The 19,717-nt window shown below is 44.4% G+C and overlaps 1 protein-coding gene across 1 annotated transcript in view; it reads right to left on the bottom strand.

Moving 5' to 3' along the window:
* Nucleotides 1–19,717, bottom strand: part of ITGA9 (integrin subunit alpha 9) — a 228,249-nt gene that overhangs the window by 201,210 nt on the left and 7,322 nt on the right. The window contains exons 2-6 of the mRNA XM_074900986.1: nt 18,652–18,779; nt 17,236–17,342; nt 10,661–10,784; nt 3,483–3,550; nt 835–964 (exon numbers count right to left, since the gene is read on the bottom strand). Of these exons, the coding sequence (XP_074757087.1) occupies nt 835–964; nt 3,483–3,550; nt 10,661–10,784; nt 17,236–17,342; nt 18,652–18,779 (557 nt within the window). The remainder of the gene's footprint in view (nt 1–834; nt 965–3,482; nt 3,551–10,660; nt 10,785–17,235; nt 17,343–18,651; nt 18,780–19,717) is intronic.

The following is a 19,717-nucleotide window of genomic DNA, read 5'->3' as shown; positions in this document are numbered from 1 at the left end:
ATTATGAGGCTCTCGTCTACATGGTAAACACTATAATTCAGGTCTATCAGTGACAAAACCTATTTATGTCCTTAAGTACATATATATACACTCCTCGATTACCTATCACCAAGCAGCATATTCCAAGTGGTATTTTTTAAAAAACTAAAGGTTAAGGGGGAAAAGAGAGGTCAGTGTGAATCTTTAGTCAAACAGTATCAAACTACTGACTGAAATGCCTTCTAGGTCCCAACGGTCTCAGGCACTGGAAATTAGGTGGAAGCCTTCAAGTATTTTGGGGGCATTAACTGGTTTTAGAGCAAGTAAAATCTACTGAGTTAAAGATGTAGCCAACCCTACAGCCAATCCTTTCACAACCTCCTTCTGTTCCCAATGACTTACTTACATGGTGATATTCTTGTTGAAACAAATTTGTATCTGCAACATACATTCTGCAATTTTGTGCTCTACCCATTTTAAAGGCAGGTGTAAACCGACACGCAGACTAACCAATGACAAATAATTTGTCCGTCACAAGGCAAAAGCAGGAATGTAGGAGGCCCACTACCATCCAACCTGCTTTGCAGTTGAAATGCATTTTCTATATTAGTCAAAAAAATTATAACAAAGGTTTTTTTAAACAAGCAAACAAAAATTGAACATTCTGGCTACTTCTTTGCTTACATTTCTTTCCACATAGGTAGTCTTTTAATTCAGATGTTCTTCCTTTCACACTTCTCATAAAAACACTCTACACTACCAAAAAAAAATCAGTATCAACTTTACAGCATTAAAGCCTTGAAATATGTTGTTGGACTGATCCATTCTCACAGTGAGCACCATACAGCTGCTTACCAAGGTACGTGTACCGCCTGGCTATCACAGCATCATCATTGAGCTTGTAATATGTGTTGTCAGTAAGATTCAGTACTTTGACAGTTCCTGTCCAATAATAAGATCCTGGTGCCCCCATGATGACCAGCTCCTACAACAGGAAAAACATAAGGGCGTGGGGGAAAGGATGGGCAAAAAAATAAGTCACAATCAAAACTGGACAAAAGTTCATGCTTCACACAGTAACGGAGAAGGGACATGATATTAACTTAAAACACCATCTACAACAATCTCTATTCTGTGTGCATGTAGAGAGTATCCTTCTTCCCAAACATGGAGGTCACTGCACACACCCTAGAGACACACGGTCTCCTCTTTTATGGCCCACTTCTGCTCAGCTGTTCTGCCACTTCGATGGAAGATCTCCCTCAGCCTTATGAACCATCAAACTTATGCCTGTTAACACAGTCCTCCCAAAAATCTCTCTCCACCTGCTGCCTTGCCCAGCCATCCTCCAGAAGACCTTCATCAAGTGACAGAAGCACCCCAGCCCACCCAGACCCAACACTCAGCTACAGACCATGCCCCGATGCTGGCTGACATGTTATAGCAATCTGCATCATGGAGGATACAGCACAAAGGGTTTGGATTTTACTACTCTGAAGCTCAAGAGCTGTTACACACTCAACAAGCAGGGTGTGCATTATGTCATGGTTGGAATATTTTGCCTTGCTCTGCCTTCAGATACGCTCTGCTCTTTGACAGACAATCTGGCTATATTTCATTACAGACACCCAGCATGATTCAGGATTCTAAAAGGCTAGAAATGAGGCAAAGTTGATCCAGCATCCAAAGGTAGATGCCCATGGATAATGCTTTTGAATCAAAATCCAAGGTACATTTGCATGCAAGAGAGATTGAGAAAATGTTGCCTCAAAGCATCCAGCATTCTTGTGGGGAAACCTTACTCCTGGATGTGGTTTTAAATACCTCCAGCAAGGGACCAAACCAAGCCTGGGGAGCATTAAGCCTAGGTAAGTTCTCCATCCCTGGAGGAGACATGAGATAGCTGCTTTGCCTCACATCTCCATTCAATGCAAGGCCATGGGTGGACTCCATCCTCGTGGGAAAATGCTCCCACACCCAGAATCCCTTTGGCTGACCAGTTCCAGTCAGGAGGGATATGTTAAACAAGGGATTTTTCTACGAAGACTGTGGGGACAGGGCTGCAAACCCAACCAGAGAGCAGAATGTGCTCGGCAACAGCTTTTTTCCTTGGGAGGGTCCGTGCCCTTGAGGTCAAGGGATCATATACCAGCAGGAACCACTACCATCAGCAACGCTGAATATATGGTAGGGGCTTGCCTGTTTGACCTAAAAAGCCATTTATCTGCATTTCCTGCTCAGTGAGCTGCCATCGGGCTGAAGCAATGAAAGTTCAAAGATATCTTTTGAACTAGGGTGTAGCAAAGGAGGATTTAAAGCATGGGAACAGAAACAGGCTGGAGAGAGCAGACAAGCCAGGAAACAGCTGCTGCTGGCTGAACATCCAGTTATCGGACAGTGCCACTGTGGCAACATCACCTGCCATCCCAGTTTACTCAGAAATCACCCTCTGCCATTTCAGAGAGGACACCTTTATTCGGCTTATATCAGCCTAGACAATAAATTCTGCAGAACGGTGCATATATATTTAGGAGTTGGTTTATTATATATATATAATTTAGGCATTGGAATGGGCTGCCCAGGGCAGGGGGGGAGTCCCCATCCCTGGAGGTGTTTAAGAGTCGGGTTGACCCAGCACTGAGGGATCTGGTGGAGTTGAGAACGGTCAGTGTGAGGTTCATGGTTGGATTGGAGGATCTTCAAGGGCTTTTCCAACCTAGGTGATTCTGTGATTCCATGAGCGACTATACACTCGACATGACAATAACAAGGAGCGTGACACTGAAAGAGCTTTTTTTTTTCTTAAAAAAACAAAACAAAATTTTAAAAAAAGAACAAAAACAAACCCAAAAAACCCTAACCCTGAAACATTAAAAAAAAATCAATAAGTACATATGGGAACAAATTCATCCTTCATATAATTAAAACATGACTGATAAACTTCAGTCCAGGAAAGACTACGGTCCAGTATTTAGAACAGTTCTGAAGCATATATTTTACCATGCTATTTTTTCTCTATCTTTTTGCGATAAAAAGCTGAAGCAGAACTAAAAAAAGGTGTTTACCTTATGTATGTATATGCATGTGCATATGTATATTCACACAGACACATATACCTGCATGTAGACATACATAAACGAAACGGTTCAGGGAGGACTGTTTTACATCATCACTTAAAGTGAAGAGTAGATGTTAGACACAGAAATACCTCTATGCAAGTTTTTGTACACAATAAAATATTCCCCGAGGAAGCATCAATTCATTCAATCTTGTCCACAGACCTTGAGACACACACAGCCCTACATACGAAGCCCTGGGCAGGTGCTGTTCAAGATGCAGGCACCCAGGAGGCTGGACGAGGCAGGAGGGTGTTTGCTGGCAGGAAGGGACCACGCTCAGCACTCAGCCAGCTCTCCAAGCCGTACTCGGGGCTCCCCTCCTGGGGCATGTGGCAAGAGAGCTGCTCACCAACCCCGTCCCAGCCATGCCCACACCCTGCTCACCTCGGTGAAGAAGCCCGCGATTCCTGCCTGACACGAACCGTGCTCCTCCCCGTACTTCTTCTTGTACTCTGGATGGGAGAAGGATAGAAAATAAACTGTGGTCATCCCTGGCACAGCACATGCTCTCCACCTGAGCCGACCGCAGTGCGACATGCACAGCCTGGAGAGACTCCAGCATGCAGGGCTCCTGGGTTTTATCAATGGCTCTGCCACCAATGTGCACCGTGGCAGCACCCGCACACACGTAGAGGGGCAATGCAAGGGGCCTGAAACTGGGAGGACAGCCAGCGTGCTGCTAAATGAGTAGTACCACAGTAGCATGATAACAGCAGCAGCATCACCCCAGTAAAGGTGCATCAGAAGAGACTTCCACCTCTGGAAGCCAGATCAGCACAGCTAGAAAGGGGGGATCAAAAGGTGACGCAGATGCCTGTGTGCCACCAACCTTGCACTAGCAGGTTTAATCCTCAGGCCCATCACTACCTCAGAGAAATAAAGTGATTTTCCCCTACAATGACAGTCACCAAAGCCTCCATAAACATTTCTGGTGGAGGGATGCTTCAGGACACCAGCCCCAGGGTGGGGGTAGTGAGTGAGGAGAGGGCACTGTGCTTCTGAGTGATCAAACGGTCTCATCTGAGGGATGCTCAGGTCTGCTGCTTGTCATGGCCACCTGGTCCAAGCTCCCAGTTCACAGGGGACTCCAACCAGCATCACTATAGGTTTTGTTTCTGTGTTTCATGTAGCAATTGTTTCTCCTGTCAAACCTGAGGAATTTTTATTTTATCTTTTTGCAGAAGAGGAAAAAAATATTTTTAGAAATACGTTAAATTGGGGGGGGGGGGGGGGGAGGAACTAAGAAAAAAAAGAAAATCACTTTCCACCCTGCCTTAACCCAAACATTTTCAGTTTAGAAGCATCTGAAACTAAAGAGCTGTATTTTCAAATACTTACCATACTAATGAGTGCCCAGCTTCAGCATATTGCTACTTCTTGCAGATTACAGTAATTTAGGCTCCAAAAACATTCACCATATAGGCTGGTAATTGTAAATTTTTTAAATGTTTATTTAAGTAAGAACCATTAACTCACTGCTAAATTATAAAAATTTTACTGAAATCAATGAGCAGATTGCCTCTTTGGAACCAAGCAACTTCCTTTTTGTGGCACTTTATCTTACTGAAAATCAAAAAGAACTAATTATAAACTGCATTCTCAGAGATGTTTTTCAAAATAGTGTCTGTTTAGAGATATATACACACACACCATTCCCCCTTGATACATTATATATAGTCTCTTTCTAACACTGTAAAGATGCTCAGATTTCAAAGAATTTGCTGAGGTCACGTCAGTTGCACAGGGAGAGGTTTAATTGGAAAGACCATGCAGAACAGTGACTTGATCCACAAATTACAGCCCAAATGCCTAATGCAAGGCAGGGTCCTGCCTTTGCTATGGCTGGATTCCCACCCTTGCATAGGATGAAATGCAGCAAGTTCTTGCCAGTTTTGCACTCAACTTACTGTAATTCCAAACAAAATGCTGCTAGCCATGGTGGCCCTGGAGGTCTGGAAGTATCCTTCTGCCTCACCTGCTAACCTCGGCAGGAGGCTTTTGTAATGCCGGAGCTCAAGGCTTTAGAGACTGCCTTCTTAAATCCCACTTTACAGGTTATATATATTTTTTGATGGAGGTCTAGAGCACCATGCCCTGCCTCAAAAGCCACCCCAGGACTGCAGCGTCATGGCTGACCCAGCCCACCACAAGACCACAGCGCCCACCATTTAGGCACTAGAGTCTGCAGTCCCTGCTAGACTGTACTCACAGCCCAGGCCAGGGCCAGGCCTCTTAAATGAGCCCATCATCTGCAACGTGAGGAGAGAGGATTTCTTAACACATACACTTCTTGTGAGAGCAAGCATCAATGGTTCTGTGTGTCAGGCCCATAACCAACTGCTGCAAGTGGGCCCTGCTGACACTTTGATGGATTTAAAAATCTTGTATTTCCCTATAAAATTGTATGATGCTTGGCTCATGGTTTCTTTAAGTGTCTCCTTCAAAAAACACACGGCTCAATTTGCTTTAAAATAAAAGAGGAAAATTGCCATAGAATATTTAACCTGCGCAGTGACTTAGGTCAGGTGAATAACGACATAACCACTGGGAATGCCTCGCTGGGGAATGGGAGGCAAATAAAACTTGTTTCTTATTTTGGATTTTCAAATTTTTCCTTCTCTTCTTTTATAAACAGGCTTTCTAGAACTTTTTTTCACAATTCAGCAACACGTAAAAGCCTCAAACATGATGGCAGCTTTCCCAGCCATTAGAGCTTTGCCATAGACTTGGGTGAGGCCTGACCATCTCCAAACCATCGCCTCCCCATAACTCCAGCCACATGTGCATGCAGGCACGAGTGATCCAGCTTGCACAAGCTGTCCCCTGAATTCAGCTGCAAAGAAAATCTATGGGCATGTAAAAACATCGGAGAACAGCAGAAGGAACGGTAGCAGCTCTGGCAATGGAGCAAGGCAGCTATTCAAGGATGGTAGGTAGATCCGTAGCTTCATGCAGCAGTGTTTAACAAACATGCAAAATCACTTTGTTTCTTAGGACAAGCAGAGGATTTTCTTCTGATAATACAGATACAAAAATTAAACCATTTCTCCAATCAAGACAAAAATCTTGCTGAATTCACATCATTGTTTTATTAGAATATAATTTGCCCACTTAAAAAAACCAAGACACCAAATTCAGACCTAGAAGTAACTTGAAACAAAAGTCCCAACATCAGAGGACACAGCACAGCTGGTTTTCATCAGCAATACATGTATTAGAAAAGGAACAGAAACACACATTATTGTTTTCATTGTCAGGCAATGAAAAAACAATTACTCTTTAAATGAACCAAATTATTATTATTAACTGCAATGCATAAGGTGTGGGAAAGATTCAGTGGTTTAAATGGTTGTACAATAAATTGAGTTGGTACATCCACTGAAGCTCATACTTCCACAGCATTCATGGGTTTATGTGATGTCTGGTGTTTTTTAAGCCACTTACATTGCCATTACTATCTGCTTGAGCTAATGGCCCAGCATCACAGACTTCTGCCTCCTCCCTAGAGCCACTCTGCCTCTTCTAAGCAGTGGATGAGCCCAAAAGACATGAAAACCAAGATGGCTTCTACCTCCCCTCCACTTCGGTGCACTGTAGTGACACCTTTCACTCATACGACAGTGCCATCCATCCATCAATGCAGTGAAATGATCAACCAGAATGAAATTGTGCAGTTACTGTGTCAGCTCACAGCTTTTGCACACCTGAATAGTAACATTTGCATGAGGTTTAGATATTGCATGCAGTGGATTCGGTAGTTTCCGCATAGCTCCAGGCAGTAACTGCTGTCATGAATAGATCCTTTGTTTTTACACTTCTTTATTGTTCTTTCTTATCTGCCTGCAGACTGCTGTGCACCCCTGATTACACAGACCGCAAGCCACTAAAGTAACTGCTGCAGCAACAGCTGATAGCTAAGCAGTAAAATGAGGCTGAGTCTGGAAGAGGTGGCTGCCTCTGACTTTGAAGATGTGCCATGAATAAATACATAAAGCAAAAAAGAGAAGATGGTAGTGGTTTGTAGCCATGATGATCTGAGGTTATAAGAGAAGTAAGGCTGAGGAGGAAGTAATTGGATAAAACAATATAAAAACAAAAAGGAGAAGCTGTGATGTGTGAATATTCTGAAGGCAGATGCTCCTCAACTACTTCTCTGAGAAAACCTCTCTAAAAGCCTCTAGACAAACTTCAGTGTCATAACTTAGAATAAGCTCCAGGGTGCAATAAAATCCTGTATCTTCATAGATGGAAGTGGACAGTTACAGTAAACCATCATTTGCACTGGAAGCCTCTTCCTATCTTACAGTGTTTCACTATGCTAGAAAGAAAGAGTAGTAATCTTTCTGACCTAGAATTGTGGTATTGGGTTTGCACCACAAAGCAGGGATGTTCTGATGGCTCCCAGAAAACCAAATGTGGTCTGAACCCTGTGGGAAAACTTGCTTATCCCTTTGGAGGCGAGACATGTGAGCATGTGCTGTTCCCCTTATTTACTAACCAAAGGGTCCACCAGTCTTTCCCACCTCCACCACCAACTGCTACCACAGAGGAGTAGGAAACCATCCCAGCATTCCCCATCAGCTGGGCTGCTTCTCAGAGTAGACATAGCCACCCTTCTTCTTTGCAAACTGAATGCATCAGGAGAATGAAGAAGCAGCTCCATTTTTTCAGAAGGCCATTAAAACTATGAGAAAAATAACCAAGTGAAAGCACTGCCTGGAAGACTGTGGCTCCATACCCCAGCTATACCACAAAGGACATCCAGCTCATATAAACCAGATTAGTTCCTATTCAGAGATTGCATTTAACTATTCGGCTTGCTGCTGTTCTCATTAGCTCTCAATCGCTTCCAGACTTCTGTCAGCCCATTCAGGGAAGCCGGACAAGAATAAGATGGATTGAGACTACTATGTTGCACCACTACCATCCAGTCAGGAAATTTCCATCTCCCCCTTTGTCTTCAATTATTAAACCTGCTTTATGTAGAGAGAGAAAACATACCATATTCATTAAGTAGGTCTGTCCCAAGGTCAGCCTCCTCTCCTTTTCTGGCACAAGACTTTTGTTCTAGAAGCAAATAATCCCTATCAAGTGCATACACACACACACACGGATGGATGGAGATGGATACGCACTCAGCTGGCCTACACCCTTCACCAGGTAGGCAAGAGCCAGTCCTGGTTGTGGACCATGCAGTCACACCAGCCTCTCAGCAGGCTTACTGCCCTGTCTGTGCTAACGATGGGGCTTCTGGAAATGAGGACGTGACTGCGGGCACCCATTCATGCATCACAAGTCCCCCAGAAGGCCGAAGGCGTGCTCCCCTGTGCAGGGTGTGCAGCCACGGGTCCGGCAGCCTCCCAGCGACAGCCGCAGAGGCTCTCGGTGTAGCAGCACTTTAGCTGCATTAGGCACTGTGTTTATTATCCCTATCAGACTTGCCGCTTCTTCGCTTTGGGCTGTTCCTCAGTGTCAGTGGAGGAGAATTGCTTCTTCTGCTTCCAGAAAGTGAAAGAAAAAAAAGTTACAAGGATGACTGCAATCTTATTTCACAGTAAACCTCAAACAACAAATCCCTCTGCGTGACATACCATGGCTATCTCTCTCTTCAAGCCTGTTTTATTGAAACCTGAAAGATCCAGGAGTAAACAAATGCAGCCACCCCTTGTGATACTTCGTGAGTTCATGTCTGATGGGGGAGGAGAAAATCAGTCCCAAGCCTCCAATTTTCACTCTAGCATGGAGTGAAATTAAGCCAACATCGTAGTGGACCAGTCCTGCCAACTTTCCACTGGCTGCTCTGCATGTACTAGGCCCACACATTTCTATTTTCTAGCAATTCTTGGCAAATATCCTGTCAGATTAGCAGCAGTTTTACTCCGAAGACATGACGCACAGAAAAACACAGGCAGTTCATCTCTTCCAGAAACCACCTCCCTGCCACAGCTTCAGGCAAGCCGCTTTTAAGGCAGTGCAGGAGCAGTGACACAGGCTCAGAAGGAGCCCCAGCAGTGTCCCTGTGTGCACGCGCTGACCATAAAGTCAACATCAGATGATTTGCAGTGCGTTACCTCAGTGTGAGGCCTTATCCTGATTTTGCTGACAGAACAAATGAAGGGAAGAAGAAAGTATATGAGGACAGTGCTCACATCAGGAAGGTTTACATAGTTTACTTGTATTCTGCTACAGAGCAACTGGCATGTCTGAGTCAAGAGACTCAAAACCTCTCCCTTTTCAAATGACCAGTTTCAGGGCTGGGAAATGCTCAAGGCACAAGTGTGCACCATGTCCAGAAGGTGCACAGGTTTGTGGTGGCAGCTCCCTGAGCAAAGCCCAGAGGGAGGTGAGGAGCTGCCTCCGGAGGAAGAGTGGGCATGGAGGACTGTGAGGCAGGTCTGTCACAGAGCTGGCTTCATGGCCTGCTGAGCTGCAACACCGCCACTCACCAGCAGTAGAGAAACTTGCCAGGACATCTAGCACCTTATCCCTCTCCCACTTACTAATGTCAGCAGCAAGCCTGCTGCTGGCTGCTGCTAACCTTGGAGAGGGGGAGAAATGAATAAAATCAAATAAATACATAAAATCAGAGGTCTTGCCCACAACAAACCCTGCTGTGTCTTGGCCTCCAAACACCCACACTTCCTTGGGCTCCTACAGGCAAGAGGGGAAATATGATGCCCAGGACGGACAGGAGAAACCAAGAAGGTGCTTTCCCCCCAGTGTTTCTCCGAAGACCAAGAAATCTTATTTCTTGGAGATATGCTATCTTCTTCCTAACAACACACTCATGGTCTCTGGTTTAGTTAATTTCTCTTGGCTGAGGAGACACTGTCTTCTGAAGTCTTTAGGAAAGGAAACACGATACAAGAGTCTCACATGCACTAGAGAGCTGGAAAATGAAAACACTGACACTTGAGATTTGGAACAAAACCAACAGGATAGCCATCCCCTGCTCAGAGTTGGAGTCCTGCCTCTCCAAGGACCTCAAACCGAGGCCTTCAGAGGACCAGGACACCTTACAGCACCTAAAACACAGCAGCAGTTTAACATAAAATGCTGTAGAACTTCCCCAAAACAAGCAAGGTGTTAAGCAGCCCTTTTTTCCCCCCTCTAGTGCTCTGATAAATCACAACACAAAAATGAAAGTGTTTCCATAAAATGGGCAAATTGGTTCCTGATTGCACGTAATTCAGGCTTCTTACTCTGTTCCACAGCAAAGCATGAGAGGCCAAGCTCAGATCACTATCTACTGATTATTCACATAAGAGAAGAGAGAGCTGCTGTCTCAAACACAATCCAGGAATGTATTATTCCTCCAATAAATTGTGACCATGCAGAGTAAGTCACAGGACCTGTTCAGTCATTGTGTTACTGTCCCAGCTTCACCCAAAACCCAACCACTGCAGCTGTGCCACAAGGCAGGCATATGTTACCAAAAAACCAAAAATTAACTAGTGAGGGTTACTGTGGATGATTTTTGCAAATAAAGTGAAAATAAACACAGCACTGTAAAATGAGTGCAGCAAGGGAGCTGGGCCCTGCTCCCGGCACCCACTCCTTACCTTCGTAGCAGGGCAAGAGCTTCCTCCCATGGGGCTGCAGGTTGGGGGGAATGATGTTGCAGAAGCCGTGGGGCAGGATGTACTCCGTCTCGTAGTAAATGTTTTTCCACCGGTGTGCACATGCCTAAACAGATCATATCACATGCATTACTGACCCAGTCATAGGAGAGACCTCCGACCAAAGCAGAGCACGCGTGAACAGGACATCTCAGTATTGCCTTGCCCCCACAACTCCACTGTCCTCTCCTTACTTCCTACTCTTTCTAGATAAAGTATCTTCTCACTGTTATCTTCTGCAGCGCATGACACTGCCTGACCTGGCAGCTCAGACCTCAGCCTTCATGTGCATGACTAGGAAAAACAGCAGCTCTCAGAGCAAGACAGAGCCCATGCTGGAGAGTTCAAAATCTCTCACCGTGTATGAATTCTCATGGCTAGTGAAGCTTTTGTGACTAAAGATGAACTAACAGAACCCACCCAAGACAGAAAAGAGGGAAACCCAGGAAAAAAGACATTGAGAATATACACAAGAGGATCAGAATGGATGCTAAGATTCAGAAAGTTACTAAGACCATCTTAGAGAGTTATCCCACCAGAGGATGCATGTGTAAGTAAAGGCTCATCTTGCTGAGAAAGGCAGCTTTGTTTCTGGTGGCAGAAGAGCTGGGCCTTGCTTACTGGTAATTAATTTAAGTAAAAATGCCAGAGATTTTGTGGCAATGAGAGTGGCAACATCAGTCAAGGTGCAGATGCACTGCAGAGATCAGGGTGCCTTTCCCTTCGTAGTGAAGAATAAGATCACCCTGCAAAACCAGAGCTAAACCAGTCTCACCAGGACACTTGCTCAGTACAACTGCCGCACACAGCGTACAAGCAACGTGGAGCCTGGTTCACACCTTCCCAGAACCCATTTACTCCAAAGATTAACATTACATTGCTGTCAGACAAACCACAAGTTGCCCGATGCTCAGGGGTAACTTGGAATAAAAGGTAATAAAGTGTGAAACAGCAAGGGCTTTGAACTTGAGCACATGTCAGGCCATATCTCCAGCTGATCTAAGTCACTGAAGTCAGTGTAGATGTGTCAATTTATATCATTTAAGCCTTGGTCCCATGCGAAAAGAGCAGCCTCTAGGCTACAAATCATCTCCCCCACATACTTTCAACCTTTCCCAGAAACTCTGCGTCAGCCCCCTTCACGATCCCTGCATTTGACCCTGTCCTCCCCAGACAAGACACCTTCTGTCTTCCTTCCCTTTGTGCTACCCCACTTTTCTGCCTCTGTACCCCAGAGCTGCCCATGGGAGCACCCCAACATCATTAAAAAATATAGCCATGAGACAGGCGTCGTTGTGTCATCCATCCAGTAAAGGACCTGGAAAGTGTATCAACCACTGGGAAGCTCAAAACTCAATCCAGCAGTCACCACAGGCCCCTTCCCGTATACTTAACTCCAGAAAGACATAAAAGGTTAATACTATTCTCATTATTTTAACTGAAACAGAGCAAAGCCAGTTGTCCAAAAGCGTGTTCTGCTGTTAGCAGCACTGCATTTGGAGTTTGATATTTATTGCCTTCCTAACTTCCAGTACTCCAGGAGAAGCACGTAGCTCCTGAAGATGGCTGTTGCAGAGGAATAACGAGGGACTCCGGGGGCTGTGGAAAGCTCTGCACTGCATGGCACAGGCTGCCACCCATAACACGAAGGATGCTTCTGATAGCACTCTGCTTGACAGCCAAATGCATGTGCGAAGTCCTGCAAAGAGAAGCTTTGAGGATTCCCTGATGTGCCTTAAGGAAGCCCAGGTATGATTTTAATCCCCATGTATCACTCATTCAAAATTCAACAGCAACAAAAAAACCAGCACATGAAACGCTCGTTTTCAGAGTAACCGGGAAATAGCTCCTCTCCTGACAGATCTGTGCTGCTAACACAAATACACACATGCAGAGCCCTTGTAAAGACAGTACCATAAAGACACATACCATTAAAGCAACAGTCAAGTCACCCTCAACTCTGGTTGTAAACTCAAACGGAAACAGACTGAGAGTATTTTTTTAAATTATGGGCAGATAAATAAAGGATTGTGATACTGTAAATTCCTTGACATTTTATATCTCGGAAACTGCAAGGGACTCACATAAATTAACCTACTAGTCTCTCCCAGAGGAGCACAAACAAGAGTTGGGGGGAGCAGCAGCATTTCATCACAAGCAGGAGGCTTTGCTCAGGAGTGAAGTGCACAGGTCAAGAAAGATGGAAAAATATAAGGAGAAAAAAAAAAGGAGCTGCTGCATAAGAAGTACATTCAAAATCAGACGGAGGCTATGGGCTCAGTTTAGCCTCTTTTTCTGGGCACGCTTACCTAATCTGTTAGGGTTTGGGGTTTGTTTGGGTTGGTTATATTTTTTAATGATCACTTTTCTGTACTTTCAGCACGCTGTGTATTCAGGCACACTACGGTTTACCACTGACTGCCTGAGTCTGTGGACAGCTCATAACCGCAGCTTCAAGAGATGAGCTCCACCTTGGTTATCTCAGCAGGGGCTTCCCCAGACTCCCCCAAGCCACAGCTGCAGCGCCTGACATTTTCCCAATGGACAGGAGAGCAACAGCTCCTCTTCCTCCCTGAAACTCATTTCTCTGCAGCCAAGCAACCAGCACATTTGTCTCCATGCTACAGCAAAGCTCATCCACAACTGCTTTTGGTTCTCGCACCTTCCCAAAAATGTTTAGTTGGATCACAGTATGTGATCCCCTATTCAGCTGAGGCAAGGTGATATGCTGCCAAAGGTGGCTGCAGCCTTCCTTTTTCAATGGCACATGTCTGAAGAGGTCTTGGGAAATGAGTCACCTCAGTTTGATGCTGTGGGGAGGGGTTTTCTGTGGTGGGTTTTTTTTTTTTTCCCCCAAGATGATTGCAAACAACAGACAGCTTACACACCCTTTTTAAGATGCAAACCATAGGTGGGCCCTTGTGCAGTGAAGAAGCCATCAGCACATTTGGTGCTCAGCAGCTGCTGCCAGGGCACGTGCTCTGCCTCTGCCATGGAATAGGGGAGGAAGGATGCAAATACCTGAAGGAAAATAAAACGCTTCTAGGCAAAGCATGCGGCGATCTCTATCTGTGGCAGACACTGCATTACCACGATAAAATGTATAGGCCACTTCGCTCTTTTGCGTATTTAATGCCAGCCACGGGCTTTGCACCACAGGAGAAGCAACCCAAGAGACCCAGGTGACACTCCAGAGGCCGAGTGCCCCATCCTTACAGAGCCCTCTGCTGACTCCTAAAGACAGAAACCAAACAAGGGACTTTTTGAACGTGCCACTGTCAGACTACTTCTGGTTTGCCCTTCCCTAGGAGCACTTCGGCTTTGCTCGCAGTGATGGGTTTTTTTACAGTCACGCACACAACCACTCAATGTGTCAGTAAGTCTTAGAGTAATGACAGATGTGGCAGGTATTTAGGAAAAGCAAGGCTGAAGGATGTGGCTTATCTCCAAATCATAGCGCACTGTCCCCGGTTCCTCTCCCAACAAAAGTAAAAGGAGGACTTTTGCCATTTTGGTTTGGAAATTGCTGGCAATCTCAGCTGTATTATTGCAGCACTTAAATTAATGCAAATATTGACTGATAGCACACCCAAGGACAGGAAGCCATAGAACTGCAGACTCAGAGCTTTTTTAGCTAGCTAATCTTACTTCTTCATTTGTTTAAATTCTCATTGCTTGATGCTTTTCATTTAGGTCACCACACAAACATAAAACTCTGGTTCAGTATCATCCTGGCATAATATGGGCTCAAACACAATCCACTTTTTACCACACACCAGCTAAAGCTCCCCTGCACCCTCCTCACCTTCCCTACCACCCCTTTCCACTGAAGCTGGTACTCTTATTGAGCAATTGGAGAAGGCTGGTAAGACAGAAATTTAAGCCACTAAGCAGTTTCAGAGCAAAAGCAACAACTTCTTTGTACAAACCACAGTTAAACTGTGGGACTAATTTCTCTAACACAGGACATCAATAGCATGACTTGTCCACGGGGGTTTAAAAAGCTACCTGTATTTATGCAAAAAAAACCCATCCAGGGCTACTGACCACAAAGATACCACTTTGACTTAAAGGAATCCCTGAAGAGATTCAATAAATAGAGTTATAATGCCGGACAATATAGAGTGAACACACTCCTAACTACAGGGAATTACTCCCGAGTTAGCTAGTAATTTTGTCAAAAAGCTAAAAATTGGCAGATGCAGCCACAAACACACATTCAGAAACATTTTCTCAGAACATCACCATCTCATAGGGGCTTCAAAGAAGAGCCATATTTTAAAGAAATCCTGATCTTCAAAATTAGAATAACACATGTATTAAAAACCATCTGCTGATGGGAAAGTCACGAATCTTTTTCATTAAAAAGTTATCTCAAAACAGAGAGTAACAATGCCCTGAAACAGCCAGGTATTCTCCATCCACAAAGGAATTCATATGCCTTCATTCCAGGCTCTGTCTACACACAGATGTATAATTAGTAGTTTAGGACTGAGCACTTTGGTGATAAATATCAATGAGAATTAGAGATTTAAATATCCTTGAGCATCCGAACATGATCTCCTTGGCAAGAGCAGTACAATCTTGTCAGAGGGCTGATTTAGGACTGCCTCAAATCAGCATAACTTATGGAGACATTTTACCAGCTTAACCTGCGCCAGAACAAGCACAACACCAGCTGCACATTTTACTTGAGCTACATTTCGCTTTTAATCTGCTTTATGTCTGAAATTTCGATCCCCTCAGCCCCACTCTGTACCCTGACAGCCTGCCCATGTCTCTCACCCTTGCAGCCTCCCCTCAGCCAGCGAGCAGCTAGCCACAGCCTTGGTAGTTGTCCTGCTTTTTTCCCCAACAGCTTTTCCCTTCCTTTGCTGCTTCTGTCTAGGGAGATGACATCTAAGCATCAGCTGCAACCAGTTCCTCTTTGAACCAAAACACACAAAACCATTATTCTTCAGTAATATTTTGACAGAAACGTCTCAGCATTGCCTAAAAAAAAGTGTATGTGCTAGCTTCTGAAAATGGGACAAGAATTTGTCTAGCTCAGCCCAATGACTGCAAAATGGAGAGCATGCTGTGTCTTGAGGTAGTATTATCCAAATCGGTGCAAGTTACTCCTCAGTGGTCACACAGGACTCTGAGCACACATATAGATCAGGATATTCCTTGAAAACATAAATTGCTTACACTAGCATGAATGCTTTTATTTTGTGCTCTGCTGAACATGTTTACAGTGTATTTTATTTATGTCCCTCCTTTCCCCCTCCTCCTTTAGCGGTGAACAGATTTGAAACATCCAAGAAAATTAAAGCATCAGTCAGCCCGTATAGCACTGGTAAGCTGAACACCAAAAGAAAAGATCAGCTAAAATACCATAGTATTGTTGCAGAAAGGTATCCAAACCACCTGCTTCTCCATGAGGGAGCTGATGCGCAAGGACTCGGGGCATAAGCGTTTGTACTCTAAGCATGTATTAAGAAAAACATCTTTGTACGAAGCGGTTTTGTCCACTTGCCTTACCCAGGTGGCTGGCACAGTAATCAGTGTACGAGATCTTTCTCACTAGCAGCTTTGTGACAGTCTGATGCCATGTACCAGGGCAATCAATCCCACAGTTCATTGGAAAGATGGGGTCATACTGCGAGTTTCCGAGCCCCAAACAGCAGTGTTTAGAATTAGATTGTTGTCAGGGTTACCCGGATACAAGCTTGAAATTTGCCTGCCACATATACTGTACACAACATTTTGTTGCAATTTTTTTTTTTTTTTTTTTTTCCAGTTTAACAGTGCTGTAGACAAACTCACTTGGGCAGACAAGACAGAACCCAACTGTGGATGTAAGCACAGACAACTATTGATCATAACATACCCATGTATATTAGAAAGGTTTTTGCCCAGCTCTCTTTACGATTAATTTTTTCCAGCACAGGAAATGTTATTTTGAAAAGATAAATTCCACATCCTAAGGATAACATCTGCTCTCCTTGACCAGCCTATTTGCATGGCAACCATATCAAAGACAACAAGGCCACCCACACTCAATGAAGTCATCTCCACTCTCCACTCTTCTGTCTTGTTAATGGAAAATTAATATACATTAAGAAAAAATACTGCCACGAAGACTCATCTTACATTTTTCATGGTAAGTTCTGACATGCAATACATATACTCAGGGAAAATAGATGCATAAACACAGACAGATGACAAAAAGAACGGTCAGGTGCCTCCCAGACAAAGTTCTATTTATTCTGTTCAAGATTTAATCCCTCAGATTTAGGGGGAAGCCCTTGGGTGACACAAGTCAGGTGTGACAGCTTTGAAGTCCTCCCTCTATAAATAAAACTTTCTGGCTAGGGCTCACTTTCCTTCCGCTTGAAGGAAGGGACTATAGAATTTGCTGCCTGTAAAGCTGGACTCCGTCAGTCACTGCCAAACACATTAATCCTGACGTGTTTAGCATTAAAGTCAGACAGCAACAACCGTTTTAATGAGATCAAAGAAAAGAGTGGACTTACCAGCACACTTCCACCAGCCTTCGGCTGTCTAGCCAGGCTCACACCCATCCATTCATCATCTCTGTCTTCTTTGCAGGTCTTTCCACAGAGCATGCCCCGAGAATTGCCTAAGAAAGACAAGAAAGGCAGCAAGGCAAGGAGACATGAGTTTTAAATACCCACTAAAGAATCCCTACATGAAAACAGACAACCCATCAAACATCTGCCTGACAGTGCTTTTCTTTTCCCTTTCATCCTGATTATTAGTTCTCATATGCAATAATCAGGGCGATGCTCTCACTCTCACTAGGCATCATAGAAATACATAGTAGAGGACAGACCTGTCCCAAACAGCCAGCAGCTATTACAGCATGACCACAGCTCTACTTCAATAAACCATCCCACTGAAGTCAATGGGAGAGATGTGAGATTTGCCCGCACAACTCAATCAAAGCAAAAATTACTCTTGAAAATGAGATCTGGGGCACTAAAAAAAAAAAAAAAAACCAAAAAACATTGAAGCCTAAATCTCTAGTCATATCAAGCAGTATTCACGAATCCATGAGAGATAGTTTACATTACAGTAGCAGTACAAATCAAACTTTGAAAAACCACTCTTTTAACACTTGTAAGCTTCATTAAAATAAATTCTACTTGACTCAGTCATGAAAAGATGAACAATACTAGTGTGCCTTTTTTTATAGGCAGAGGAAGCAGTAACATGTATGTCACCAAGCCAAAACATTAAAAGGCTTCAATTTTCTTTATCAGAAAATCCAGCATGAGATTTTTAGATCAAAGCCTCGCTTTAGGATGCCACTGTCCCCTGCCACTGTCAGACAGTATATCAGAGAAACCAAACTTGACCCTGATCATGTGCAAAAGTGTACAAGCATGGCTCTGAGATACTTATTTCCTTTCGCACAAGAAGCAAACCCAAGGAATGATTTGTCACATTACAAGGGAACCCACAGATCGCCACGCTGCTAATAATGGTGCACATCACGGACCCGCCACAGCACCAAGTGGGCCATCCCATGCACCTTTATCTCAGCACCACCTGGAGTAGGCAGCAGTGCTCCCAACCACTCACATATCCACCAACACGCTGCAAAGTCACACCGAATCAGGTGGAGAAAAGACAGCAGGGCATGCAGGGAAAAACCCACCTTTGCTTGGGTACTCGCTGGAGAGAGCAAGCAGGGCCATGGGGAGGATATCAGCACCATTTGGTGGGAAGCCATTTCATAGCGCTGAAGAGAATAAAACACCTTGGCTACCAGTGTTCAAAATCCATCAGGAGAGGCTGATGAATCCCTCCCAGTGTCTTGGGGCTTCTTTGAAGCTGTCAGGAGGATTACTAGCCATTTGGGGTATGGGGCTTTTTTTTTTTTGGTTCCTGTACTTATCACCCCCTCAAGCATCCTAACAACCTACCTCGACCCATATCCAGTTCTGTGCATCTTCTGTCAGGATTGGTATGGACTCGACATTTAAACACTGCTCCTGGAGACTGAACAGAGGTGCTGTATTTAGATTCTGCCTTGGGAGCACCAACCAAGACCCTGGAAACCAAAAGCAAAGTAACAAGTGATTAATTTCGGAGAAAATAAAGAAAAAAAAACAACAAACCAACAGCAAGGTTCACATCGCCAGAGCTCCCTCAGCAAAAGGACTTTCTTTGGCAGCCTTATAAAATAGTGACATTGACTCACAAATTGAAAACACCACACACAATAAAGTCATTTTTCCCCAGTGAAGCCACAAATACTCGAACAAGTCAAACATCCATTGGGACTGTAACACATTTAAAGCAGCACCCCATCCCCACCCTTACCCCAAAAGCATTTAGTAAAGTATTAGGACAGACAACAGCAGCTGCACCCATTTTTCCTGATTTAACTGCATCCCTATCAATCCAAGAACCCGTAAGAGCTAATGCACACACCCACGAGAGGATGAAATCTGAACTTGAACGCTTGCGAGCCAGCCAAAGATTAATAAGCTTGTTTAGAAAGTTGAGGCACCCCATTCTCAGAACACTTAATGTAACTACAGCTTTAAAAAACGACAACAAAAACAGCCAACCAGCCACACAGGAGCAAATCTCTTCCACAGCAAAGCGTTGCTATTGACCAATGTTTATCACTAAGGCTGTGAAGACTATACCTGGGCTATTTATCCCACATGAGAGCTCATGCCTCTGGGAAGCACCAATGCACAAGCTCTGACCATAGGGTTCCTTAACATACCCTTGAAAGATGACGAGCACTTTTTAATCATTGGGTTACAATCCAGTTAACTGCTTAACAAGCTGGCAGTTGCTCGTGCACTAGGAGATGCTTTTTGCAAAGGACTACAAGGGAAGCACAAATATCACAGGAACCCTTTTATCACCTCCTCATTGAAGGGACAGTCTTTCTCACCTGGTTGTGAGCCCAGATCTGGGCACAAGAAGGTGAGGAAGGAGATTAAGCAGGAGGAAGACAGCTCCAGGGAGGGT

This window comes from Athene noctua, chromosome 2 (assembly GCF_965140245.1).
Source record: "Athene noctua chromosome 2, bAthNoc1.hap1.1, whole genome shotgun sequence".
Classification (NCBI taxonomy): domain Eukaryota; kingdom Metazoa; phylum Chordata; class Aves; order Strigiformes; family Strigidae; genus Athene; species Athene noctua.
The sequence above is the reverse complement of the archived record's forward strand: the minus strand, read 5'-3'. Positions and strand labels throughout refer to the sequence as shown.